This window comes from Eptesicus fuscus, chromosome 11 (assembly GCF_027574615.1).
Source record: "Eptesicus fuscus isolate TK198812 chromosome 11, DD_ASM_mEF_20220401, whole genome shotgun sequence".
Taxonomy (NCBI): domain Eukaryota; kingdom Metazoa; phylum Chordata; class Mammalia; order Chiroptera; family Vespertilionidae; genus Eptesicus; species Eptesicus fuscus.
This window is the reverse complement of record NC_072483.1, coordinates 46,476,882-46,504,359: the sequence shown is the minus strand read 5'-3', so window position 1 is coordinate 46,504,359 and position 27,478 is coordinate 46,476,882. Positions and strand designations below refer to the sequence as shown.

At 40.1% G+C, this 27,478-nt stretch overlaps 1 protein-coding gene across 1 annotated transcript in view; it reads left to right on the top strand.

Annotated features, from left to right (window-relative positions):
* Nucleotides 1-24,766, top strand: part of LRP2 (LDL receptor related protein 2) — a 174,581-nt gene extending 149,815 nt beyond the window's left edge. The window contains exons 65-80 of the mRNA XM_054723511.1: nucleotides 2,052-2,183; nucleotides 3,204-3,335; nucleotides 5,226-5,369; nucleotides 6,849-7,014; nucleotides 9,065-9,193; nucleotides 10,465-10,685; nucleotides 11,449-11,625; nucleotides 14,005-14,124; nucleotides 16,157-16,247; nucleotides 17,083-17,150; nucleotides 17,334-17,451; nucleotides 17,930-18,059; nucleotides 19,369-19,470; nucleotides 21,456-21,563; nucleotides 24,348-24,419; nucleotides 24,605-24,766. Of these exons, the coding sequence (XP_054579486.1) occupies nucleotides 2,052-2,183; nucleotides 3,204-3,335; nucleotides 5,226-5,369; nucleotides 6,849-7,014; nucleotides 9,065-9,193; nucleotides 10,465-10,685; nucleotides 11,449-11,625; nucleotides 14,005-14,124; nucleotides 16,157-16,247; nucleotides 17,083-17,150; nucleotides 17,334-17,451; nucleotides 17,930-18,059; nucleotides 19,369-19,470; nucleotides 21,456-21,563; nucleotides 24,348-24,419; nucleotides 24,605-24,766 (2,072 nt within the window). The remainder of the gene's footprint in view (nucleotides 1-2,051; nucleotides 2,184-3,203; nucleotides 3,336-5,225; nucleotides 5,370-6,848; nucleotides 7,015-9,064; nucleotides 9,194-10,464; nucleotides 10,686-11,448; nucleotides 11,626-14,004; nucleotides 14,125-16,156; nucleotides 16,248-17,082; nucleotides 17,151-17,333; nucleotides 17,452-17,929; nucleotides 18,060-19,368; nucleotides 19,471-21,455; nucleotides 21,564-24,347; nucleotides 24,420-24,604) is intronic.
* Nucleotides 24,767-27,478: the final 2,712 nt, after the last annotated feature.

Sequence of the window (27,478 nt, the reverse complement as noted above, 5' to 3'; positions counted from 1 at the left end):
TTTATTTAGCAATGTAGAGGAGGCATCAGTACCTGTTTTACAGAAATTTAAAAGATAATAAGGGAATACTATGAGAAACTTCATGTCAACCAATTCAACAACTTAGGTTAAATGGACAAATTCTTGGAAAGACAGAAAATACTGAAGCTGACTCCAGAGGAAATAGAAAATCTAAAAAGACTTATTTATCAATGTGTAGTTATTAAGAGTTCAGACTTTATTATAAGACTTTCATGTGTACAGCTTTGAAATATGAACTCCAAGGGCAGCATTGCATTGAATGCCATTGTGCTTTATTTTGTGGCTATTCTTCTTTTTTGAAACTCCATGATTTTAGTTTATTTAAACCACATATATAGTCACTGCAACCTAAAGGACTCTGAAAAGTGATGAAGTTCACCTCTTTGGGCCTACTGTTGAAGACAGATAAAAATCTATTTGAGTGGATAAAAAAGATGCCTATGGAATACTATGCAGCTGTATAAAAGAGGGACCTCTTACCCTTTGAGACAGCATGAAGGGAACTGGAGAATATTATGCTAAGTGAATTAAGCAGATCAAAGTATCACATGATCTCACTCATATATAGAATTTAATGAACAAAATAAGCTGATGAACAAAATAGATCCAGAGACATAGAAGCATGGAACAGACTGCGAATCTCAGAGGGAAGGTGAGGGGGGTGGGAGCTGGGTGAGGAAGTAGAGAGAGATTAACCAAAGCACTTATATGCATATGTGCATAACCCATAGACACAGGCAATAGTGTGGTGAAGGCCTGGGGGTAGAGATGGGATGGAGGGGGGGTCAATGGTAAAAGAAAAGGGGGCATCTGTAATATTTTCAACAATAAAGATAAATTTTTAAATAATCTATTTGGATTTGAAAGAATTGAGCCAGGAGATACCACAGTCTCTTCGACTAAAATATTAAGCCTGTGATGAAGACACATTTCATTTCAGAAGTAGATGAAGCTTGAATCCTTTAAGGAGAAAACCACCTTTCCCATCCCTATCCTCCTCACCCTCCATTATCACTATGTTTATCTTTGTCAGCTTCCCTATAAGACCTCGGTCTGGAGGTAGATGAAGACTGGGGATAAAACAAGCAAACTGATAAGAATGACAAGAATGAAAGCCAGATAGCTTGGACAGATACTGGCAGAGATAAGGAATACTGAGTCATTCATATAGGCCCTGCAAAGATAAACTATTAGATGATTATTTTTATTATGAAAGTTATAAAATCCAGAAAATATATTAACAATCAAAAATAAAAATCACGTGACTCACATCATTAAGAGAGAACTAATCTCCAAATTTATTGTTCTTTTGTGTACATGTGCAAAAAAGTATTTCTTAATATTTAAAAAATTTAAAGAAGTATTTTATACTAAATAGTATTACAATATTTTTCTCCATTTTTACTATAGATATTTCCCATGTCAAAGTGTCATTTGAAACCATGAACTTTAATTATTACATTGCAATCCATTTTGTAGATAATCATAAATAATAAACATTGATTCTAAAGTGCATGTTTAGTATCACTGTTAATATCTCTGAAACTAGGATACATCTTACAATTGATAATATGCCATAGTATAGTGTAAGTCCCAGATCTTTTCTATTTTAGTGTTACATAAAATAATGGTGCTTTAGAGGTGACTTAGATTTGATAAAATACAGTATACCATAATTTATTTCCTATTGTTAAATGAACATTCAAGTTGCCTTCAAAATTTTCTCATTATAAATAATATTGTAATCCTTAAACATAAATCATAGTGCATATGTTTTTTTCCTTCTTGAGAGAAAAATTTATTTATGTGGAATAACTGGGTACAAGTATGAATGTTTTGAAATCCTTGACATATACATATTGAAAAATTCCTCTCCATGTATACCAATTTATTGTCCTATTGGCAGTGATATGACTTATGACTAACATATGCATTTTATTGTGTTCTGGCTAACACTTATTTAGCAATGGATATTTGTGATTGGTCTGGTTTATACCTTCCATTCGTAATATTGTGATTTTGTTTTTCAGATAAAGGAAAGGAAAGATCATGTGCTGAAAATCTATGTGAACAAAATTGTACCCAATTAAGTGAAGGAGGATTTATCTGCTCCTGTAGACCTGGGTTCAAAGCCAGTATTTCAGACAGAAACTCCTGTGATGGTAGAATATATTTCCTCCCAATTCCTATTAGGAGAACTTTATCCTTTTTCTGTTCTTCACTGATTCCCTATTATTAAACCACCATTTAATTCATTGAATGGGACTAAACTCATTGTTCTGGTTCATTAAAGTATTCAGGTGCACCAATAATTTTACTGTTAGGGGTGGTGATCCGTTCTAAATCTGGTTATAAGTTATAAATTAATTAAATATATATAACCATAGGTGACAAATATCAAGATCTATTTTCCCCATTAAATTTTGCGGTTGTGAGAAAACACACAAATTCAGGGATCCAAGTGCTTTTATCCTATGCTATCTTATCAGTGCCTAGCAGGGTGGTAGGCAGATAGCTCATCCTCAGTAATATCTGTGAAACTAATATGATTTATGATGGTTGTTTATTGTATCATTATGTAAGTTCAAGTTATTTTTAACAAGCACAAATCTTAATTTTTTATCTTAAGTTAAACAACATATTTATTAAACACACACTTATGCCAGACATGAATGAGTTTAAAGGTATAGTCAGAAGATAGCTCTTCAAACTATTAAGTTATGAGTATGATTTTAAGTGTCTTTTATTATTTGAATTTACTGTTTCTAACACATGAAGTGCCATACTCAGATGATTGGAAGAGTTCTTTTGGAAGCTGAAGCTTAAGAACTCAATTGAAAAACCAAAAATCAATTACTCCCATTTCTCTTGGCAGAAGGGGAAGTAGTGATGACAACATCTCCTTCCCCAAAGGGAAATGTTGGTTCTGCTTCAGTTAAAACCCCGTCTTTATTGCTTACCAGCTTTGAAACTTTGGGTTTAATAACAATCCATACCTCATAGAGTCTTTCTGGATGATTAAATAGGAGGAGAAATATGGAAAGTGTTCTACAAACGTTGGTATCTGCTTGTTTTCATCGGCAGTCTTTTTAGTCATTGTGAATATGGATTTAAACAGAAGCAGGGTTTCTAAAGAATGAATGGGAGCAGATGTTGCATATTTGGTTTTATTTTGCCTACAGACATCAACGAGTGTGAGCAATTTGCAACGTGTCCACAGAACTGCCAAAATACTAAAGGAAGTTATGAGTGTTACTGTGCCGAAGGCTTCAGGTCCTTTAGTGGCATCCGTCGACATCGGTGTGAAGCTGATGGTATGATGGGTTCATGTCGGGATTGATTGACTCTCTGAGAAATAAATGCTGATGAGTACAATATACCAGAAAATAAATTTTAGACTTAAAGTCTTATTTTTAATTCATCAGTGACTTCTCTTCCAACACCCATCCTGTCTCTTCTCCTCTTTCCTGTCTTGCTAGATTAAAACAAAAATTACAATTTCCCAACAAATAATTTGGGATTCAAGCAAGAGTCAGGTATTACTTTTTATTCTGGACTTAGGCTCTTGTCCACCTTGATAAAAACTTAAGAAGGTAGAAAAGATGTCACCTTCTAAAAGATTCAAACAATAAAAGCATTCTTACAGGATGGTCAATAATATAAGGAAATTAATGAAGCTCTTCAACTTCCACTCTACTGAGATCAATGTTTGAGGTCCTGTACTTCAAGATGGATCACAAAAAAAGTCACATTCAATTGAGGACCATCAAAGACACCTTGTTGACATATCCCTATTTTATTGTTCATGGACTAGTGATCACAGACAGAGAGAAGGTGCCAGAAAACCTGGCACATTCAAAATTTCAATTATTACTTCAGCATTTTAGTTAATTCAAGTATCTGAGAATCAGTCTCACAAAAAGCAGTAACAAATACTATATAGAAATGTACAAAAGAGAAAGATTGTTAGGTTAGAAATATTATAGCCCAAATTTCTAGGGGTCTGATTGAAATCAGCATATCCCATTTTAAGGGGTATAGGATTTTATGATCTTACGGATTTGAATTTAAAGTTTGTACTAAGGTTTAAGGAACTTGATTTAAAAAAGTGGCATTTTACTTTAAAAATTAAAGGTAAAATGACTTTAATTTCTTCATACAAGTTGGGCTTTTATTGTATACATTTGACTAGCACATTTAAGTGTTTTACCCTCTAAACATTTTTGACACTGATTGAAAACTAGGGCAAAGGCATTTGAACAGTTGGTCTGGTAATTAAGCAGCAAATTTAAAAAGTGGTTCAATCTTTTAAGGAGATGGCTGCAATAAATTAGAATATTCATATAAAACATAATAATGTCAAGATAGGAAATTTATAAAATAAACTTCCAAAAGTTACTTAAATTAAATTTGATTAACATTAGGCAAGTATATAAAATAAAAAAATTTAGACACTGCAACTCAGGATGTGTCACCATTAAAATAGCTGCTTTAGGTTAAAAAAAAAAAATCAAGAACAAGCTGGGTTGTTGTTTTTTTGTCATTAGCTAGGAGCTAAATTGAGTCATGGAGCTGATTACTTGTTAAAAAAAATCATAAAATCTGTCAGTAAAGAGTTAGGAATGAGATATGTACACATATAATTCCTTAATAAAAAAATTTAAAAAAAGAAATTGTGTTAAAAAGCAAAAAAATAATAAAAAATAAAGTGAGCAGTTTAGTACATGCAAAAAAAAAAAAAAAAAGAGTTAGGAATGAGGACTTCCTGGTAAACTTTTAGTAAGACTATACATAATTGTATTTCTTCTGTGAGACTGAATGTCTACCATCTTGTCTGTTTTATTGCTGGTAAATAAAGAAAAAAAAAATAGTGGAAAAGAGGACACTTCCTAGGGAGTCTCAGTCTTGCCTTGCTCTAAACTGTTGTCCACTGAGGACAAAGAATAAAGAATGATAAATGCCCCTAATAGAAATCCTAGCTTTCCACCTGAATGGAGATAAGAATGGATTATGAAGATAGTCATGGATTTTGCAACCCAGTTGGATAGATAGCTCTATCCAACTTGATTAGCAGAGATAGATTCCTATAAAACCTCATTTTTTTAAAAGGGGGGAGGCTACCTGCTATTTTATAACCTACTTTATATGTATAAAAAGTTCAAGTCGATATCAAACAGATAAAGCAATCCTTCATTTGTTTGTAGGTGACCCCCCTTTGTTGCTACTTCCTGAAAACGTGCGAATTCGAAAATATAATCTGTCATCTGAGAAGTATGCCGATTACCTTGAAGAACAAGAACGTATTCAGGCTATCGATTATGATTGGGATCCCGAGGGCATAGCTCTCAGTGAGTATGAACTTTGACATTTGTCATTGATATTAATGGAATTAATTGACTTATAAGGTGTTGAACCTCCGGGAATTTATTTGTAATGAGTCAATTTTGTTGTGTGAGTGGAAACAGAAGCTTATTCTACCCAGCATGCTCCAGAGACCTTAGCCTGGCCATAGGTCCCAGCCAACCTTTCCCAAGTTCTCACTGAACCTTTTTCCATCCCTGAGGATTATCCTTTCAGTACCATTTATAGCCCTTTGTTTAATATCTTGTCTTTGCTTACACAGATCTTGTTCATCCCCTCTGTTATACATTTGGAAGATTTCTACTAAAACTTCAAAGACCCAATTCAGATGTCACCTCCTCTGTGACAACTTCTATAATTCCTCCTGGCACAGTTTTGTGATTGGTCACCCCTGAGCCAGTAACATTTTATACATGCTTTTTCTAAAGCACGGGTTACATTGAGTATGGTTATTTGTCCACATATTTTTCCCCCAATCTCTTTCTTAACCATGTGCTCTCTGGAACTAGAGGTTGAATCTAATTCATGTCTACATACTTATTACCTGACCAAACATCTAGTAAAGTATACATGGTAGGTGCTGAAAAAATTTTAGTTTAATAATGAAAAATTGAATAATGCTTATGTGGAGCCTTTGATGTCTCTGAAGGGTGTGTGGGACATGGTCATGGGGCGGCAGTCAGGAAACATGCCTTCTATGCCTGTCTCCCTCCTCTACTAGCTTTGTAAGGTTACAATTTGTGACCTTAACTAATTGTAACAGTTCTCTGGATTGCCATTTCTTATCTGTAGAGTAAGAGCAGAAATCTCATTCTGCCTGCCTGCCTCTGAGAGTTGTGTTGAAGATCAAATGAGATCATAGATATGAATATGCTTTGCAAACTATCAATAACTGGGCAATGTATGATTTATTGTTATGTTTTCACACAGTTATGCAATACAATAAGCTTTTTAAGACTAGTATATATCTAGGAAAGTATATGCTTTAAAAGTCACAATCGTCCTATGCTTTTCAAAATGCCTGCTGCCTGCTATCTTTTAGTCTGTACATAAAGTAAGACTTCACATCTGCATGGCTCCTTGATTGTCACTGTTACTTTGTATGATTTCAAACTCTCAACAGCCTGCCCCTGGTTTATCTATATATTCTATTTTGGAAACTAGAACTTCATCCTAATGAGAGTAAATAGACTCTTGGCTGAAATGTATTTTAATGAATTACCTTTAAATAAAAGCACTTAAGTCTGTATTAGTGTTATCAATTGAAGCATGTGTAGCTAATAGCTATTCAAGTATGAGAGGTTTTGAGGTTTGATCATAGGGTATAGTTGAATTATTACTAATATAGGACCAATGAGGAGGTATAGATGTCAATAAATGAACTGTATTTCATCTAACTAGACCCCAGGTCCAGTCTTACCTGATGTTCTTAACATGAAACTGATGTGTGTGTCTTGCCTCTGCAGGTGTCATATATTACACTGTGCTAGGGCATGGCTCTAATTTCGGTGCTATCAAACGTGCCTACATCCCCAACTTTGAATCTGGCAGTAACAACCATGTGCAGATAATTGACCTGGGCCTGAAATACATAGTGCAGCCAGATGGATTAGCAGTGGACTGGGTTGGAAGGTAAGTTTAGTGTACATGCCCCTCTTGCCCATTCTATTTACCTGGTCAGAGCTCCTTCCTGCTCTCCTGGGCACATGAGTTAAGCTGGACCTGGATATGGGTACGCTCAGCCACTGGTGCAGCTAGGGAATGCCTATGCTTGCTCTAGCCCCAGCAAACACCTCTGCTTACACCAATGTGTCCTATAAATATTATCATTTACTTTATACTAGAGGCCTGATGCATAGATTCATGCCCCTGTGGGGTCCCTCACCCTGGTCTGTGGGGATCGGGCTGAAACCGGCTCTCCAACATCCCCTGATGGTCCAGGATTGCGAGAGGGTGCAGGTCAGGCTGAGAGACCCCACTGGTACAGGATCGGGCCTAGGAGGGACCACAGGAGGGCTCCAGGGAGTGTCCAGCCCTTCTCGCCCAGTCCGATTAGCAGGACTCCAGAAGCAAGCTAACCTACCGGTTGAAGTATCTGCCCCCTGGTTGTCAGTGCGTCATAGAGACCGGTCGAATGTTTGGACACTTAGCATATTAGGCTTTTATTATATAGGCTGTGCCTTGAAAGAGTCTGGGAAAGAACAAAGGTGAAGACTATATTTATATTTAGGAGAACATTCTTTCCAACAGGGTTCTGGATCCAAAAATTAACTTGTATGGCAGAACTGTTTATTTTGGGAAGAAATGGGACATACTCACAATTCTCCCAGCAAAGCAGTTTGGATGAAACTTTTTTCTCCGTGGTAATTATTTCAGGGAGGAACAATCCACACCTTGTGTTTTGAGCAGGCTGTGTTGTCTAAACAGATTGGAAATTTGACTTTGCTGTAATCTTTGGGTTGTTTGTTAAGAGATAGAGACTCCATTGTCCTCTTTTAGATTTTCTAGAACCCCAGGGAGAAGAGCCACACATTTTGGATGATCTGTAAGGAAGAACTTTTAAGCAGGTCTATCCTAAGGTAGATGCATGAGATGCAAACTGATATGGTAAAGTCAGTAAGCTCCTTCTTCATATATACTAGTCTCTTCTTCATGGAAGAGCCTTGCACTGGAGTGGCATTGGTGGCAAAGCAGTAACATTAGAGCCAGAGCTCAGGCATTCATAGAATCCCCTGTGTCCTTGAAAGTGAACTAACAGTGGGAAAATGTTTGCAAGGCTCAGGCTTGCTGCCCTCTGGGAGAATGGAGAGTCACTTGTCATACTAATTAATTTTTACCTTTAAACAACCTGTCTGGTGTTCCTGGAAGATTTCAACATCTCTGAAGTTAATGAGGTCCCCACTGTGCCTGCAGGCTAACAGGAGATACTTTTTCTAGCATTTTCTGCCATGAATCAAGGCCTCAGAGAATCAGGAACTTGAAATTCTTGACTTCAACACTTCCTCCTCAAAACCAAGCAGGCAATGCCAGATCTGTTTTCCTGTTTGAAGTTTTATTTCTTTCTCAGCCTTAATGAATGAGTGAATTAAGAAACAGATGGAAATCTTTCCGCCTGGGAGAGACTGAGAACTGCAAGTTTTAGGGATGGAAAAGGGCAGGATGGCCTGTCTTAGGGATGGAAGAAGGGAAGGATTGCCACAGATTTAAGGGTGGAAGGGCAGGATGGCCTGGCTGAGTTTGTTATTTTGAAAGGTTATTTCCACTCATCCTTGGAATGATGCCAGATTCCTACTGATTCCAATGGGGCTCTTTGTTGAGGAGGAAGCCGACTCATGGGCAATCAGAATGAAAGGGCCATCCCAAAATTGCTTAAAGCTTCTTCCTGGAAGGACATGTCTCATAAGAATGCCAGATGTGAGGTCCATCTTCATTTGATCCTGGCAGATTCAGCTGCTTTGACTGATCAAGCAGGAGTCCCCCACTTCCGTCTCTTCTCCCCTTTTAACCTTCCACAGATGTCCCCTTGGCAATCCCCAGAGGGGGAGGCTATGCTCAGGTCACTAGCATCTGAGTAGCTGTCGTGCCAGCTGGGATTTCCAAACTAAATGTTCTCACCCTCAGAACTCCTAGAAGTGACAAGTCTAGACTTTTTGGTTGTTTAACTGTGTCCCTTTAAATTCAGGCATATTTACTGGTCAGATGCCAGGAGTCAACGGATTGAGGTGGCTAAACTTGACGGAAGGTACAGAAAGTGGCTGATTACCACCCAACTAGATCAACCAGCTGCAGTGGTTGTGAATCCCAAACTAGGGTAAGTACTTGAAGGAACATTTAACGTTCTAGATATTTTCTACTTCGTTTCTCAAAATAAATTTATGTGTTTGATTATTTTTTCCTCATTGCACTAAAATTGTCTTTTGACTCTTTTGGAGTGACATCTATGACTATTTTCAAGAATTATAATATGCCCAAAAGATCATTTAGGACCAACCAGGCTTCAGATCAATGCTGTGTAAGGGGAAGTTTCTGGCCACATATTTTCCAAACCCCAGTTAATCTAAATTCCATACATTCCTCAAAAGAATTTAAGGATGGATCTATACCTGATGACTGGTTTAGACTAGAGGCTGCAAAGTGGTGGCTGGTGGGCTAATATGGCCCATAAGCATATTTGACTTACTGAGTTGCTCACATTTTTAAAGTTGTTTTTTTTTAAATATATTTTATTGATTTTTTACAGAGAGGAAAGGAGAGGGATAGAGAGTTAGAAACATCGATGAGAGAGAAACATCAATCAGCTGCCTCTTGCACACTCCCTACTGGGGATGTGCCCGCAACCAAGGTACATGCCCTTGACTGGAATCGAACCTGGGACCCTTGAGTCCGCAGGCCGACGCTCTATCCACTGAGCCAAACCGGTTAGGCACGTTTTTAAAGATTTAAAAATCTGTATTTGGTACTTGAAAATCAGAAGTGATAACACTAGGTAGGTATGCCTTCCTTGATGTAGTGTTGCCTGGAATTTTTAGACAGGACTTTGTCTGCCCTTCATGTTTATAACTGCTCTGCTCCATGCATTTATCTGGCCTGCCTGATCTTTTCTAGGGATTTGAAGTGGCACAATCCCTGGTCTACTCAATTCTTTCATAATTAAGTCTTAACTGGATGCAAAATAATACCTTTTAAAATAGTTTTATTGTAACCTCCCTGAGGGTAGGAATCTGTGTTTGATCTCTGGGACATCCCAACACAGAATAGTACCTCTCGCACAGAGGCATTCAATAAATATTTCTTGAAGAAGGAACAGCTTTTTGAATGATGTATATATTTTAAAGGGTCTGGGTGTATATCATTGAGCAGGGCTGGCCAGTTTCTATTGAGAAGGTGCAGTTTTCAGGAAGGAGAGCTCACAGATGCCTGGGCTGTCCCTTTTCTCTCTGTCTTACCAAGTATAAAAACAACATCACTTAGCACTAGGGCTCTAAGAGAAACAGTTGACCTTCCTGTGGGAAGTCCATGCTCCATTTCAGGGGAGAAGCCTCACTAGATGAAATGCTATAATGAGGAGACTTTCTGTTACAGGCTTATGTACTGGACGGACTGGGGCAAGGAACCGAAAATCGAGTCAGCCTGGATGGATGGGCAGCATCGGAGCATCCTGGTCCGTGAGGACCTCGGTTGGCCTACCGGTCTTTCTATTGATTATTTGAACAATGACCGGATCTACTGGAGCGACTTCAAGGAGAAAACGATTGAAACCATAAAATATGATGGGACTGATAGAAGAATTGTTGCCAGTGCAGGTTAGAAATAGTTCAAATTTAATGTTCAGTAATCAATTAATATCTTTCTAATCTCTTTGCCTATTTTCTCAGAAAAGAACCCCGATTTTAAGAAGTGGTTTATGTTAATTCTTAAATATCACTTTCCCCAGCTCTCCTCTGCTGATTTAAATGCAAATGAACTCCTTAGTAATACTGTAATTAAGTTCTTTTTGTTCTTTTTACATAATTTAAAAAAAATGCTCTCAGCAGCAGATATTAAAATAATTGAGGTTCCAATTGAGTTACCTTGAGAGAGGAGGCGGTCCTGTGGGCTGGGGTAACCCATGTCTAACCACTTTAGACACATTTGTTCTTATCATGCTGGATTGTTCATTTTACATAACCGGAAACACCTAGAAGGAGACAAAATATTTTGCTTTCTTATCTAGATTGTCTAACTGCAGGAATCCAGCACATACCAGGTTTTCCCGATAAGCTGTGTTGTTTTCAAGGGAAAAAAAATTCTCTGCCATACAAATTGTTTTCCAAAAGTAAAATAAAATCAGCAACTTGAAAGTGAGCAAGTCCCCTACCACTGGGGTTAGCCAGTGGGCACTCATCTAGTTTAATTTTCGTTATCTTGATCTCCCAGGGGAGCATACTTCTGTGGTCTCGTGTACTGCCTGACTGTTCTGGATTGCCAGGCATTGCATTAGTGATTAATTCATGTAGAATGAAGGCTGACATGGAGGTTAGGTTCTCTTTTCAGTAACCTGTTTTTTTTCTTCCTGTGGGTAAGCAGCAGTGGACCCTTACAGTCTTGACATCTTTGAAGGCCAGTTATACTGGGTATCGAAGGATAAAGGAGAAGTATGGACACAAGATAAATTTGGGCAAGACAAGAAAGAGAAAATGATAACTGTGAGCCCTTGGCTCACTCAAGTTCGAGTCCTTCATCAACATAGATACAATCAGTCAGGTAACCACTAACCTTGGAATACATGTTCCTCATTCTTTCAAATTAATGGCTGTAGTGTTGGAAAATGTAATGGATTATAATAGGTTGATCTCTTGGTGCATGAAAGGTGTGTGTGTGTGTGTGTGTGTGTGTGTGTGTGTGTTTTCATTGGAGATTGGATGAAATTATATATGCCACCAGCAGATATGAAGTAACAATATTTCAGTCCTCGCCGTTTGGAGTTATGGGTATGTATTTCCAGCCACAGCATCCCTGCTAACAGGCATCAGACCCCTGCTAACAATGAGTTGCCTTAACAAGTCACAGTGTGGGTTTCCTGGACATCATCAGTTTGACCCATTCCTTGCAACTAGGCTAGTCGAGTTATCCTGGCTGTGTGAGCCTTAGTCTGAGATTGTCAGGCAGGTGCACTTCTACCCCTCCCGCCTTTTCTTATTTTCTTAGTTCTGGTTTCCGCTTCATCAGGTTAGTTGTAAGATGAAAGGGAAGGGACATTTTTGAAGTGAGGAAAGGGCATAGATTCTTAAATTCTAAATGTCAGATTCTTGTGTCACATAAGGAAACTGATAGGAGAGATTAAGTAACTCATATGCCCAAGTTGCACAACCAACAGGTGCATTTTAAACTTAGAAATGATTTTAAAATTCCATTGAACCCAGAGCTCAACGTCTTTCCGTTCAAGCTGTGATCAGTATACCTCGATCCAGTTTGAATTCTGTCATGGGGGGACCTTCGATTAGTTGCTTCCCTTCACATCCCTGTATGCAAAACAAAGGTCCCCTTAAGTTCACTGACCCTCTGAGACCCCGAATCAGACTTAACAAATTGGAACTCAGAGATAAACCTCCCAGGAGATGACACTGGTGGCACATGCCCATTCTGAGGCTTCACTGCCTTGTGTTGCTGTTAGTGACTGCTGGTTCTCCAACCCATTTCCAAAACACCCCAGCTCTCCTTTCCTAACCGTTCCTGCAGCTCTCACACTGGATGGTTTTAAAGGCAGAGCACCGTTTACCTGGTGAGCCTCTGGCTCCTGTGGAAAAGGCTGCCCAGGAATCAGGCAGAGGAGAATCTGGAGACTGTCCCTGAAGGAAAAGCATCAGTCAGCTCAGACTCTGGCCCGCTTTGCAAAGTGCTGAGTGCTGCTGTGTAAGCCAGAGACACAGCTCAGTTGTGCCAGGTTAGATTTGCTCTGGGCCCATAGTTCTAGTTTCGCATGCATTAGACTCATCTAGAAAGCTTGTTGAACATATTGCTGTGCCCCACCCACAGAAATTCTGATTTAATATGCCTGAGGTGGCCTAAGAAGTTTGCATTTGTAACAAGTTCCCAACTGATGCTAAAGTTGCTGGTTCCAGGACCCCATTTTGAGAATCCCTGCTCCAGGCCCTGCTCACAGTGTGGGCCATGGGCCAGTAGCATTGGTATCCTGTGGGAGCTGGCAAGAAATGCAGGCTCTCAGGCCCTGCCCAGCCCTTTGGAGTCAGATTCCCAGGGCGTTTTGTATTACGTTAAAAATTGAAAGCTCTGCTCTAGAGAGCTGAAGAAATGGTAATGGAATAGGTTCTGAACGAGGCTTTTGGAATGTGCCTTTTTATTTTATTTATCACCATGCCTTGTCTATGGTTACATTTTAGGTGACAGAGAATCAGGATCACACAATGTCAGTGTGAGAAAGAATTTAGAGGTCATCTAATCCTTTGATAAACCATAATATATGCTAAGGTAGAATTTATATGACTCTGTAATTACGTGAGGGACTTTTTAATAGTGATAATGGAGCTCTATCCCAGACCAATGTAAATATAAATTTCTGTGACTGGGCCACCATCCTTGTGAATAGCTCCCATCTGATTCTGATAATCACAGCTTGAAATCCCCTCGTCTTACAAATAAGGAAACTGAAGCCCAGAAGGAAGTTCTCCTTGGAGGGTGAGGGTGGAAATCAGATCCAGTATATGCTTTGGATGGACCACACATTCTGACCTACCCAAATGTGGGCAATGATAAATATTGCTGTAATAATGGAGTCTTAGTGGTTTTTTTGAACTATCTCAAATTGCTTAGCACTGATTAGTTTTTGAGGTCATGCAGTGGTCAGGCACCTATCTGTCAAACCTGCCAGGGCAAAGAGATAGTGATGCCAATAGAAAATGTGAGTGGTGCAGAAGTAGGGTGGAGGGCACAGGGAGGGACTGTGCCATTTTGGTGGGTGGCATGGGATGGCAGTGTAAATGAGGGTGATAGCCAGGTGGCACATGGCCTAGAGGTGCTGGGATGTCAACTGTCAGGGCCACAACTCAGTCGATGGGTATATTCCTTGGTTGGGTTAATCATTTCCGCCTCAGAACCTAACTGTGGTTCTCATCTGCTTTTCAGTGCCCAACCGCTGTAAGAATGTCTGCAGCCATCTCTGCCTCCTGAGACCCGCGGGATATAGCTGTGCCTGTCCCCAAGGCTCCACCTTTTTGGAGGGGAGCATGACTGAGTGTGATGCAGGTAGGGGCATTGCCTGGACAGCCTCAGGGGCCTGGGAGAGCTGTTCTGCCTTCTTTAGGAGATTCCCTATTCATGCTTCACCTCCTTCAGGAGCCTGAAGAATCCTGTATATGAGGTCCATTGCAGAATGGAGAGGTGATGGCTAGGAAGAGGGACGAGAGATGGAGGAACTGTGTTCTGATGATTTCTGAGAATTATTTGCTAAGAACTTCAGAGATAGATTCAGTGCCCATAAATCTATAGTTATGTTGTTTTGCAAAGACATTTTGAAAATGGAATTTTCCATACGGCCTTCTTTCCCTTCCCACTCTATCCTGGATGACTACACCCCTGAATCCATTCAGCCTTACCTGGGTAGAAGTGTGGGGGCTGAGGGCTTATCGAAGGGAAGGCTGTTTTCCTCACATGCTCATTTCAAAGTTTTGACAATTGCAAAGGACGACATTATAAAATATATCTGTGCTGTTGGGAGATAGAGGCCAGAGCAAGAAATGCTATGGATAATCTATGCATGGCAAGATGTTTTTACAATGATTCCTAAGTTAAGGGGCTAATAACCGATGGGGAATAACTAGTGTCTATAACTAGTATCCAAACTTGAAAAGTTCTTTAAAAAAAAAAATCATACTGCTTTTGTTCACTAGTGGCCCATTTGATGGCTCACACCCCCCAGTTTTAGACAATGGGGGGTGAAGAGGATTAAGGCACTGCCTTGTGACTCTTCCCAACCAGGCTGAAATGTTGGCAGGTTTATAGAATGAACTCGGGGTAAAGAAACTGCTTCCCTCTGCCTCCCTTCCCCTGTCCCAGTGCTAGTGGGGAAATATTGGCAAGACTATACTATTTTGCAAGATTTTGAACAAAATGACAATTTAAAGCTTTTGAGACTCGTTCTGTGCTGTAGATGGGTGTTCTGACATTTATTACAATCTCACATTGAAGGAGCGATGTCTAGGTTGTCACTTCATCTACTACTTTGCTCATTTACATGTATTGCCAAGTGGATTATATTAAGATTCTCATTTAAAAGAACTTGAACCAAAGGTAGCACATTAATGATGGTAGTCATTTGTATGTGGTCTTGGTTTGGTATATTAATCAATTTATTTGATAAATATTTACTGAGTGCCTACTATGTGCTAAGCACTGTTCTAAGGGTTGGAGATAGTGAACAAAACAGACACATTCCCTGCTCTTGTTAAGTTTATATTCTAACAGGACAATAAATAGAGAACCTCATAAACATATGATGTCAGGTGGTGAAAGGAGAAAACTAAAGCAGGGTAAGAGGGGTAAGGATGGGGTGGGAGTGGGATAGAGAGTTCCAGAAGGCCTCTCTGTTAAAGGGTCCTTTGAGTAGAGACTCAAATTGAGGAACTGTGCCGGAAGGGTATTTGAATAAGCACACACTACTTATTGAGTATCTTCTAAGTATTACACATGGACACACCAATGACCCATCAGGCACATCCAGGGAGTACTTAGGACCTGAACTGGAGCAGGGACCCAGAGCAAGGGCAGTTTTGGAAGACTTAAAAAATGAGGTCTCTAACCAGCTGTCTGTCAAGCATCTCCATGTCTGTATCTATGTGTCTGTTTATTGGTTGATGGCTCGCAGATACTTTGGAGCCTTTAGTTGAAGTTTGGAGGTGTAATTGAACTCTTGATCTTAATGGGTTTCACAGAGGAAAATTATGAATACTTCAAATGAGAATGGAATTCCTAAGAGATTTTTTTTTTTTACCATAGTTCCTTTGAACTATTAATGTATGTTCTGGGGTCTAATTGTTTTTGAGGGAAATTATATAAATGGCCTCCTTTTCCCACCAAATGTATGTTACTCTCCAAGACCTTATTACTGATAAGGACATTCATCTGACTGAAAGGGAAGGGAAGGTTTTGATAGGGAGAGTAATTAGATGCCCTGACCCAACCACCCCAGCCCCACCCTGGGCTGGAAGCAGGGTTGCCTGCTGTGGGTGCTTTGCTGAGTATGGCTGACTAACACATGCATGGCTTTCCCTTTCTGCAGCCGTGGACAATCCTATCACCATGCCCCCCCCATGCAGGTGTATGCACGGAGGAAATTGCTATTTTGATGAGAATGACCTCCCCAAATGCAAGTAAGTCTGAATGTTGAGGTCTGAGCTGTAGGATTTGCTTTTGGGGTAATTCAAGACCTTAAAGTAACCAGAAAAACAAGGATAGGAACCTTGCCAGTTCACTAATTATCCCATCTTAACCAGCTTGCCCTCCCTTGGGGAATTCACAGAGAACTAAAGCAGTGCTTCTCAAACTGTATGGCACCTAAGGACCATCTGGGATCTGGATCAAATGCCCCATCTACCTTATTCAAGAGATTCCACATTTCTAACAAGCTCCAAGGAAGTGCCACAGAATTGTGGGCCGCCACCCTTTCAGGGAGAAAGGAGTTAGAGAAATGACAACTACCACATTCTCCTACTCATCTGGTCTTGTTAATTACAACTGGCTAATGGGAGAGGGGCTGTTCAGCAGAGCTGCTTCAAGACCAGGCATACACGAGGAGCAGAGACTGAGCTCAAGACTTGGGAAGGAGAGAAAGCTCTAACACAGAACAAGATAAATAGAGGTCTTTAAGAGTAATGAAATCACATCAAAGGGAAGAACACAATAATGGTTTCCATTTTTACTCCTTAAGGAAAAGTCCGATGGATTAGAGAAGACACCAATAGGTTTATTTGATGAGGTTGACCTTGTAGATGCCACAGCTATTGCATTGAAAGTAAATTTCCAAAGTTAGATTACTGTTCATCCTGCTCTTCATCTCTTGGCAGAATAAATGGAAGTCATGTGAGATATATTGTTCAACATAAATTTACTCAGTCAAACTTCTCTCTACCTCAAAATGTGCTTATAAAATTGCAATAGACGCCTAAGAAGGCAACATCTTGTGAACAATTCTTCTTTTCCTTTCAGGTGTCCCAGTGGCTACATGGGAAATTACTGTGAAATAGGGCTTTCGAAAGGCATTTCTCCAGGAACAAGTAAGTTTGAAGAATATGAGCTATCTGGAAATACTTCACAGTGCCTAAATTGAATGCTATTTCTATTCTGTGTGACCCAGTCTTTGAAGAATAGATGGTGCTAGTCCTCAGCTTCTACAGCTAAGACTGGCTCTTCTCCTTCCATGTTAATGTGTTCGCTTCTTCTCCCCTCCTCAATGGCAGCAATGGCCGTGCTGTTGACAGTCATCCTGATCATCATCATTGGAGCTCTGGCAGCATTAGGATTTTTCCACTACAGGAAAACTGGTTCCCTTCTGCCCTCCCTGCCCAAGCTGCCAAGGTCAGTGTCATTATGTGGAACATTGATTTTTAGAAGCCTGTGTGATGGCACCACGCGAAAACAACGGACTTAGTTGTGTGTTGTTTTTTTAAAGTTAAAAAAGCACCATGCATAGCTCACCTGTTCTGCAGAAACAAAAAGGAGGGAACTTAAGCAGTCACTTCAAATCACAGCTTCTTAATCAAGTGCTTCAAAGAAACCTGAATGCAAATCACATTTTCTAGTCCAAGTGGTTGTGCCTGCTGGTGGGCATTCAGGTTAGGCGGAGAGAAGTCGGCTGTGTGATGGGCGAGGCTGGCCCTCTATTAGATCTCAAGCTTTGACACGTCCAGGAAGCTAAGGGGATGCACTAGAGTGGGAACTCTGAACTGTCTTCCTTTTAGTAAGACTTAGCAATATGGAGGAAAGGGTACTATTGCAAAAGGTTTGTTAAAAAACAACAACACAATAACACTGTTTCAATGACTTCTTTTCTCAGCTTAAGCAGTCTTGTCAAATCCTCTGAAACTGGGAATGGGGTGACCTTCAGATCAGGGGCCGATGTTAATATGGATATTGGAGTGTCTGGTTTTGGACCTGAGTCTGCTATTGACAGAGCAATGGTGATGGTGAGTGTGGTTTCAAAATGACTGTGTGAAGGTTCTCATTTTTACTGTTTTACAAAAGAAGCACTTTTTTTTAAAATAAAGAATAAAATTAAGCTAGAAAACAAAACAAAATTGTATGTCTCTCAGAAGAAACTCTTCACTATACATACAAGCTAGGAAACATTAGGTTTGTTGCAGAAATGTGCCGAAAAATGGTAATAAAGTTGAAACTTTTTTTGCTATGTGCCACACTGTTGAATTGGAATCCTAAGTAGTCTTAATTAAGTTTAATTAGAATCTCAAACAGATTTTTGGGAGAGGAGGGGAAATAGAGCATTATATTCTCTTCTTATTTGATGACCTTTGTATTTTTAAAGGAAGGAATAAGGAACTATATGTTCCCTGGTGTTGTTTATTTTCCCACCAATGTATAGTGATGGAATAAACAGTGATTTTAGAGTCAGCGGTTGGTTGCAATAATAACTCTGCTGCCTTCTAAATATGTATTAATAGGCATGGAGCTTGACCTCTCTGTACAATGGGTACAATAATACCTGCCTCCATCTGTATAAAATGCCTCCTGTGAGGCCCTAATGGATATTTCATGAGTGGGCTAGTACAGGTTAATCAGTATAGGGAAAGCAGTTTCAGCATTCTGCCTTTCCTCCAAGCTTTCATTTTTGCCCCTGCCTAAAAGCACAAAATCATCTCTTCTTTCTTCTTTCCCCTTCCCTCTTCTCTACTTTGCTCTTTTTCCACCACCCACCCTTTTCTTTGTTGTTCAAACCCAATCCCCAAGTGTTAAGGTGCCTAGACATAGGAAGAGTGTTTCCATTTTCTTGAGCTGACTGGTTAGTGCATTATGTTACTTTACATCAGCAATTTTCATCCCGTGTGCCGCAAGAATTTTTAAAACATGCCATACTTGACAATTTAGTCAGGGGCATTGACCTCGTTTCCCTTAGTTGGTCAAATAAAAAAAAAAAAAATGACAACAGCCAACCCAACAATAGCCATTTGATGTGAATGAATCAAAATTATTTCTATTTTTTTTGTCAGTTCAGCAAAAATATCTATTTTTCGGTGTGCTGCAGAATCTTAGTAATTCGTTTATGCGTGCCATGAGATGAAAAAGGTTGAAAATCGCTGCTTTACATAGTGGTTTGCTGGGAGCAGGCCTTGTATCTCTGCTGGGGTTTATTTATTTACGTATTTTCGCCATTTTGGGGTAAATTTGACATAGCACCTAGCATGCCTCTAGGCATGAGGAGAACACCTTCCTGTATGTGTGAATCAGGTCAGTGTGGCATAACCTTTTTTCCTTCACCAGAGTGATCACTTCACCATGGAGATGGGGAAGCAGCCCATAGTCTTTGAAAACCCAATGTACGCAACCCGGGACAGTGCTGTCAAAGAGGCTCCGCAAGCCCAGGTGAGCCCTCACACGGACCTTTCTTTCAGGTGCTACGACTACCGGGCCTTGTTCTTTTGAGTAATGAATGCCCCGTAGGGGTCTCACCTTCCCTCAGATGGAAGGAAGCATGTGGTCCAACCCTCAGCTTCTCTATCTGAGGTAACAAGACTGACCCAAGGACACGAGACCTGAATACAACCAGAATCCTGTTTTGTTGTACAGTTGTTGATATTTGGCAAACATTCTGGGGGTGCTGACCAAGAACCTTTCCATTTAAAAAAAAATGTTTTTATTGATTTTTAGAGAGAGGCAGGGAGAGGAAGAGAGAGAGAGAAACATGGATGAGAGAGAGAAACATCCATTGGCTGCCTCCTACACACTGGGGATTGAACTCAAAACCCAGGCATGTGCCTGACCCAGAATCGAACCGGCAACCTCTTGGTGCATGGGACAACGCCCAACCAACTGAGCCACACCGGCCTGCCGAGAACCTTTTTATTCTGAGCGGTCAAAGCAAGAGGATTCACTCTGAATCCATTCAGAGGCTTGGTAAACACAGTGCTGAGTCACGAGGCTCCCTATAAATATTAGAGAAATGAAGGAGTGAATGATTGACAGGTCATCATGCAGAGATTTGGGCTGTACTCGCTGGGTTCTTACTGGTTTCACAAAGGTGTGATTTGAGGCGACCTCCCTATGCTTGCCTTTCTCATACTTTTCTGAAAAGTAAAAACATCTCCAAAGCTGAGAGGCAGATACTGACATTTCTTTGGTGAAGCCCCACGGCTCACTTATCTTGCAGAGGAGCAGGGAGAGGAGACAGTGTATGCATGAAGGGAAAAACTTTTCATTAGGTCAACAGCCCCAACACTACTTCCAGTGCCTGTCCACGGTTAGCCTGTGCTTCTTTGTTCAAAACCACTGTGGCCTCAGGGAAATACAGTTTTAGTATTAACACCCAAACTTCTTTTGTAATCATAATGGTACATTTTAACACAAGATAGAAATGTTTATTTTATGAATAGCTTTCTTAAGATCAGAAATATTTGAATCTTGAAACATTTCACCTATTCCTCTGGTAGCCAGCTAGCAAAACTTTGGTTCCATGATAATATCAATATAATATTTAATTTGGCATTTTCACTTGAAATAAAATGAGGTCATGTTTACAAACACATACCCAAGTTCGAGAAGAAATGAAGGGGTGAATGTAAAAATATAGGAAAAGGAGGGAATTTCTATCCTGTAATTTATTGATTATATATATCCATGGTAATTTGGGCTTAAGAGGGAATGTCTAGAGGAGTATTAATTCCATTATACCTAATTTAAAAAATGCAATCCCTGGTAGTTACAGAATAGTCACAGAGATGTAAATTACAGCACATGGAATATAGTCAATAGCATCATAATAACTATGTGTGGGGCCAGGTGGGTACTTGAAACTCTATAAAGGACATGATTTTTTAAACCACTATGCCATACATCTGAAACTAATAAAGAATAATATTGAATGTAAACTGTAATCAAAAAATTAAAAAAATTTAACCCCTGTTTAGCAGTCTGCTGAAATTATTAATTTTATCCTAAATATCCAAAGATTCTTAGTTTACTAGTGAGTTTGGTAATAATTCATGCTGTTCTCCCAGGATTTTGGCTGCCAGTGTACAACCAGAGTATCTTTTACCCAAAAATATGGTCCACAGTGGGAAGAAGGGGGCTTGGAGAAAATAATAGAAATTGCTGATACTAAGTGAGAGTGTGACCAGTGGTGGATGTATTTGCCTCCCAGGATTAAGGCATGAGATAGATGACTTCGTGGCTGGTGCTCCTGACTTTGGGGAGATGGGAGGGGTATTTATTCCTGGGCTCCAAGGTCAGCCTCATGTAATAAAATTGGTGCCTGACCATGTCTGTGGGCAAAACAGAACCAATGACTTAGTAAGAAACTTTACAGCATAATTTCTTTCAAAACTCGATAATGGCCTCTAATGTTTACACAGGAGACTGCATCTGAAAATGTGGAGAACAAGAACTATGGAAGTCCCATAAATCCTTCTGAGATAGCTCCAGACACAAAGCCAACTTCCCCAAGTGCTGAAGGAACTCAGGTAATGGGCTAACCTCTGAAAAGACATGGGATTTGGAGAGGACTTTGGAATTGCTGGCTTTATTTATCCTGGGTGAACTAGGGAGACCCCAATAGGCTCATAGAGCCCAAGATGTGTAGGCAGTTAATAAAGATAATTTTTGAGAAATTGTAAGTTGAACATTTTCCCACCAAATAAATCTGCATTCTAACATTGAGATGGGAATGGTGTTCTTTGTGACATGGGAGATCACGCAGGAGAGAAGGGCAACAGACTTCTGGGTCCAGCATCTTCAGACCAGAGGCGTTTATTTGAGAGAATGACTGAATATGAATAAAGAGCTCCCTGGGTCAAGGATACATACATAGAGAAGACCATTTCCTTTCCTGTGTAATACAGTTTTTCTAAGTGTGCATATTCCCCTAATAATGTATGTTGTTCTTAGTTCTATTACTGTCACCTATGTTCGCCACTAGATGGCACTAACTTATACCCTCTTCATCTATCTGTCCACTGTCCAACCATTATTGCCCTCATTGTGCCAGACACAGTATTTAATACCGGAGATTAAAAGAAAACAAACAAACCTCTATATAGAGCTTCCTTAACCATTCCTACAGTCCCCTGAAATTTTTAGATTATTTGGTCTACAGAGAGAAATTCAATAAATTAATTTATGCAAAACATTTTTTTAAAATATTTTTTTTTATTGATTTCAGAGAGGAAGGGAGAGAGATAGATAGAAACATCCGTGATGAGAGAGAATCATTGATCGGTGGCCTCCTGCACACCCCCTACTGGGGATCGAGCCCACAACCCTGGCACGTGCTCTTGACTGGAATCAAACCTGGGACCTTCAGTCCACAGGCTGACACTGTATCCACTGAACCAAACTAGCCAGGGCTTTATGTAAAATTTATGTCACTAGTTTTCGTGGACACATAAGAAGGTATCTGAGCTCTAGAGTCCTTAATGTTTCCCCTCGAGGGCACTATTGGCATATTGGTTGGGATGATTCTTTGTGGTATGAAACTATTTTATGCATTTCGGGGCATTTTAGGATTCTTGGCTCCTGTCCACTAAGTATCATCGTGTGTCCCACAATGCACTGTGATCCCAAGCTGAAAACAATAGGACCCGGATGTTTCGGTTCTATGTCCTCTTCTGTGAAGTAATACAAAGAAACACAAGTCTCAGGGTAGTTAGAAATCTTATCACTTTATATAATCCTTATTTCTCAGTACTTCAAACATTTGTTCTGCTTGCTCAGGTCAAAATAAAAATAGTAGAGGCACTTGGTTAGTAACACCCTAGGCTGACATTAATGTACCAAAGAGGCTCACAAATTTATCTTTCATCAATAAATCTGCTCAAGGGACTCAAAGAACATGAATTCCTATAACTAAGTTCTGTCATTTTCTAAAAGTCGAGTTGACCTGCATTGGATTTCCCAAGGAGATAAAAATGAAAACCACCACCATTTCTTTGGTTAGTAATTACTTAATTCTAGCTAGTCATTCTATACTGAAGCAATGACTTTTAAGAGTTTGGGCCTTTCCCATTTAAGTGTAAGTTTCCAGGGAGCGGACTCTGACACGAATGCTTTTACCCTTCGTGGTGGCCACGTGTAAAAGAGATCCACACTTAAATGTGGGCTAAAGGGAATGGTCTCTTCTACTTCTCCTATAGTCATGTGCTCCCCCCTCTGCATATCGGTCCCCTATTTTCACAGCAAGAGGCACCCCATAAAACATGAGATACCTTAGCTACCTGAGAGACTGTCCCCTGTCTACCCTTCCCTGTCTGCTTTCATCTGGCAGCCAGACCTGTGCCAGCACTGCCACCACCAGTAACTTTTCAGCAAGGCAGGGACCATCCATCATAGCCTAGGGCAGTGTTCGGCAAACTCATTAGTCAACAGAGCCAAATATCAACAGTACAACAATTGAAATTTCTTTCGAGAGCCAATTTTTAAAAACTTAAACTTCTTCTAATGCCACTTCTTCAAAATAGACTCGCCCAGGCCGTAGTATTTTGTGGAAGAGCCACACTCAAGGGGCCAAAGAGCCGCATGTGGCTCGCGAGCCGCAGTTTGCTGACCACGGGCCTAGGATGATTTCTCTTTGGATTCTTTTGCTTATGGGCTCTGAGTCCTATAGTCATTGCCTACTCTTCTACCTACAATTTAGTTATATAATCTTGCTGTGACTCCATTTTCTCATCTGTAAAATAAAGATAATAAAGAGCACTTGGCTCACAGAATTATTGGGAAGATTAAACAGAAACTTGCAAAACTCTTGCAAGTCCCTGACACATAGCAAGCTCTCAGTAAATGTTAGTTGTGTTTGTTATCCCTGTAATTACTATGATTACAGGAGGAAATGATGAGGGAAGAAGGGATATGCTTGAGTTGACCAGGGATCAAGATATTTTATGAAATGAGAGTTACAGTCTGGCCTTTTCTTTAAAATTTCAGCAGCCCCAGAAGAAACCTCTTCCCTATCTCTATCAAAGCTTCTAGATATTATAGGCACACATCCTATGAACTATAAACTTCAAACCAAGGAAATGTTTTAAAATTATTCAATGAAAAGAGCCCAGAGAGTTTCAGTTACTGTTCAGGGACCATTGGAAGAAGAATTGAACAGTTCACCACATGGGCCAGGTCACATGGTCCTAGCTCCCAAATTGCTTATTGTTTCAGTGAGAAGAAACGTTAAAACCTAGATGGGGGTGGGGTAGGAGGGTGGAGGGAACCCATAAAAAAAATCACTGAAGGTTTTCTGATTCCTCTTTTTCATTTAGGCAACAAAGTGGAATATCTTCAAACGAAAACTGAAACAAACTACCAACTTTGAAAATCCAATCTACGCAGAGGTAATTTTTAACAATTTTTCTTAGCACAGACATTCCTTCTTAGCAATAATCACTTGCTTGGCTAAATTGGACATACAATCGGAATATTCTGAGCAAACTGGCAAAGATCCGTATTCTTTACACAAAACTGTTTCCGGTCAGGTTGGGGGAGTAAATGGCTAATTCGTGTTTCCTTGTGGTCTCAGATGGAGAATGACAAAAAGGAAAGTGCTGCTGGGACCCCACCTCCGTCCCCTTCTCCCCCTGCCAAAGTGCATGCGAAAGGAACACCAGCTCCTGCCTATACCGCTACAGAAGACACTTTTAAAGACACAGCAACCCTTGTTAAAGAAGACTCCGATATGTAGCTGTGCTACAGTTATTTAGGGAATAATTAGAAACACACTTTTGCACATATATTTTTTACAAACAGATAAAAAAATGTTAACATTCAGTACTTTATGAAAAAATATATTTTCCCCTGTTCACCTGTAGTTGGAAATGTCTGTGGAAACTATGCCTTGTGTGTCTTATTTTTTTTTTACTTAATGCCATCTCATATTTTTACAAATAATTATCACAATGTACTATATGTATATCTTTGCACTGAAGCTCTATCTAAAGGTAATGCTATAAATATATTGTACATTTGTAAATTTGGGAAAGATGATCACAACATTAAATTTGCTAAGGAAACTACCTGCTGAATTGGTGGGCGGTCATCACAGAAAATGATCCAATGAGAAGATTGGACTTGCGGTCCATAGCCATGTCTAAGAGGCTCCACTTGTACTCCCTGTAGAATTGCCCAGGAAGGGAATCCAGGCCCCACCATTAGGTCCATTTTTACACATCAGCACCTAATGTTCCATATCACAGGTAACCTGATTAATAGGTGCATTGGCAGAGGGAACTGTGTGTTGCACAGACCTCTGGATTTGACTGTAGACACCTTAGATAATGCAAGAGGTGGAAAAAGCGATTCCATTTCAACCTTCTGTGCATTTGCATTGTCTAACCAGAACACTCTGTTTCACATTATCTCACTAGTCACCCAGGCAACATTTTTATTTGTCACGTCTGTGAAAAAAGTCCCATTCATTAAGCACAAGTTAGTTTGCAGAGAGTATAGACTAATTGAATGACCTGTTTCACTTGATGGACCACAGGGTGACTCATGTCCTGGCCTGGCTTCTCAGGTGGTCACCTGCCTTAGACACTGGAGCTCAGTAGCTGAATTATTAAAACCAAATCTGTGACTTCATAAAGTAAGGTGCGAAACAACTACTGGCTAAGCAAAGCCTCAGCTGGGTTTTTGTTTCTGTGTGTGAAAATGTCATTATAATGACTATTTATTTCCTAAGTTGAACATGAATAGAAAGGGAAACTGTTCTTATTGAGCCTTTTTTTAAGGTTCTTTGGCTAAACCATACATTTCTATCAGAATGCACTGTAGAGTCCAGCCCTGCCCTTGAGTAATGGGTCTAGTCTCTACAACCAGAACAATGGCAGGAATATTCCATTGTCATAAGTAGCATCCCTGATTCTCTGTGCTAATATTGCACATTTTAAAAACAATGAATGAATGAATGGACGGATGGATGAATGAATGAAACATGTACTACTGATTATTTTATTCCTGAGCTCTCAGAATATTTGTGGCTCGAATTTTGAGTGCTCATTGTAATTACTTTGAAATGTATGTTGATTAGAAAAGCAAATGGAAATGATGCTGCTGAAAATTTTCTAATAAATGTGTATTTTATCAGACTTCTTTTGTGTAATTCTTAAGCCTGGGCCATGAATCTTGTGTTTTGCTGTGCAGAGAGCTTGGGAACCTGGAAAGGGTCCAGGCAGAAGCAGAGGAGAGGGACTGTGAGCATTCAGCCACAATGGGCCTGGCGGGGGGACCTCAGAAAGAAGAGTAAGCTAACCTGCCTCCCTCCCGGGAGCAAGCCCATGCCCTTCCCGGCCCTTCCTTCTTCTCTCCCTCCTGGCCCCAGTCACGTTACCATTAGCTTCCTCACGCCCAAGCTCCAAGCACCCTTCCTTTACCTCTAGAACTTGTTTCCTAAGCCTGTTTCTTCTAGGAATTACTTTTTCTACCTCTGTCATTTACCTAATAGTTCTCTTACAAAAAAAAAAAAAAAAAAAAAAAAATAAGCCAACCTAAAGGAGACTTCCTCTAGGTTCCCACCTGGACTCTCTGAGTGGGCAGCCCCTTTAATTGCCTTTCAAAGCAATTAAAGTTCCACCGCTCCTTTTCCTTCCTTATACTCTAGGCTGGGAAACCAGGTTCCCCATTTTGTATCTAACTGTTCCAGAGCTTAGCATTAAGAACCCACTGCTGAGGGTCAGATGGTCACAGCCGGAGAGGGTTTGGTTCAGAACTGGGATTCCGCTTCAGTGGGTGCATTTTGATGTCCTAACTCGGGGGTGAGGGCTGTATCAGGAACTGCATACCAAGAGTGAAAGGGAGCCAAGAGAACCCGTTCTTGAAAATGCTGGCAATCCCCAGCTTTCATATTTGTCTTGGACTTTAAGTTCAATAAGAAATTATTCTGGAGAATTTATTTTCTGAGAGTGAGTTTCCTGCTTAAGTTCATTTCTGGGTTACTGCCCAGCAGCTTCCTAGTCCTAAAACCTTTCTTAACTCTTATCAAAACTTCCTGTTCAAAGGGAGACTTCAGTGACTTGGTGGCTATTGAGGGCAGAGAAATGGATTCTGGCCCACGTGCATTACTATCTTACCTTCAGTTAGCACGAATGCAAATTAATAAAAGCCCTTGGAGGAGAGGGCTTCGCTCACATGAGGGACCTCCTTGTGCTAGACTGGCTTTGGGGAACTCCTTCCCAGGTTGGGTGCTGGCTTCTCCAGCTCTGAAGGGCCAAGCCAGCCCTGACTAGCTGTGCCACCAGCATTAACTTTTTCTTTGCATGAGTCATTAGCATTTATATACATAACAAACCAATGCCTTGGCTTATTCTGTAGAGAAATAGATCTGCCAGGACAGGCTATTAGTGGTCTGCCTCCTGCTGTGTCTGATTATGCAAGACGCTGGTTCCTGGGAAACAAAAGA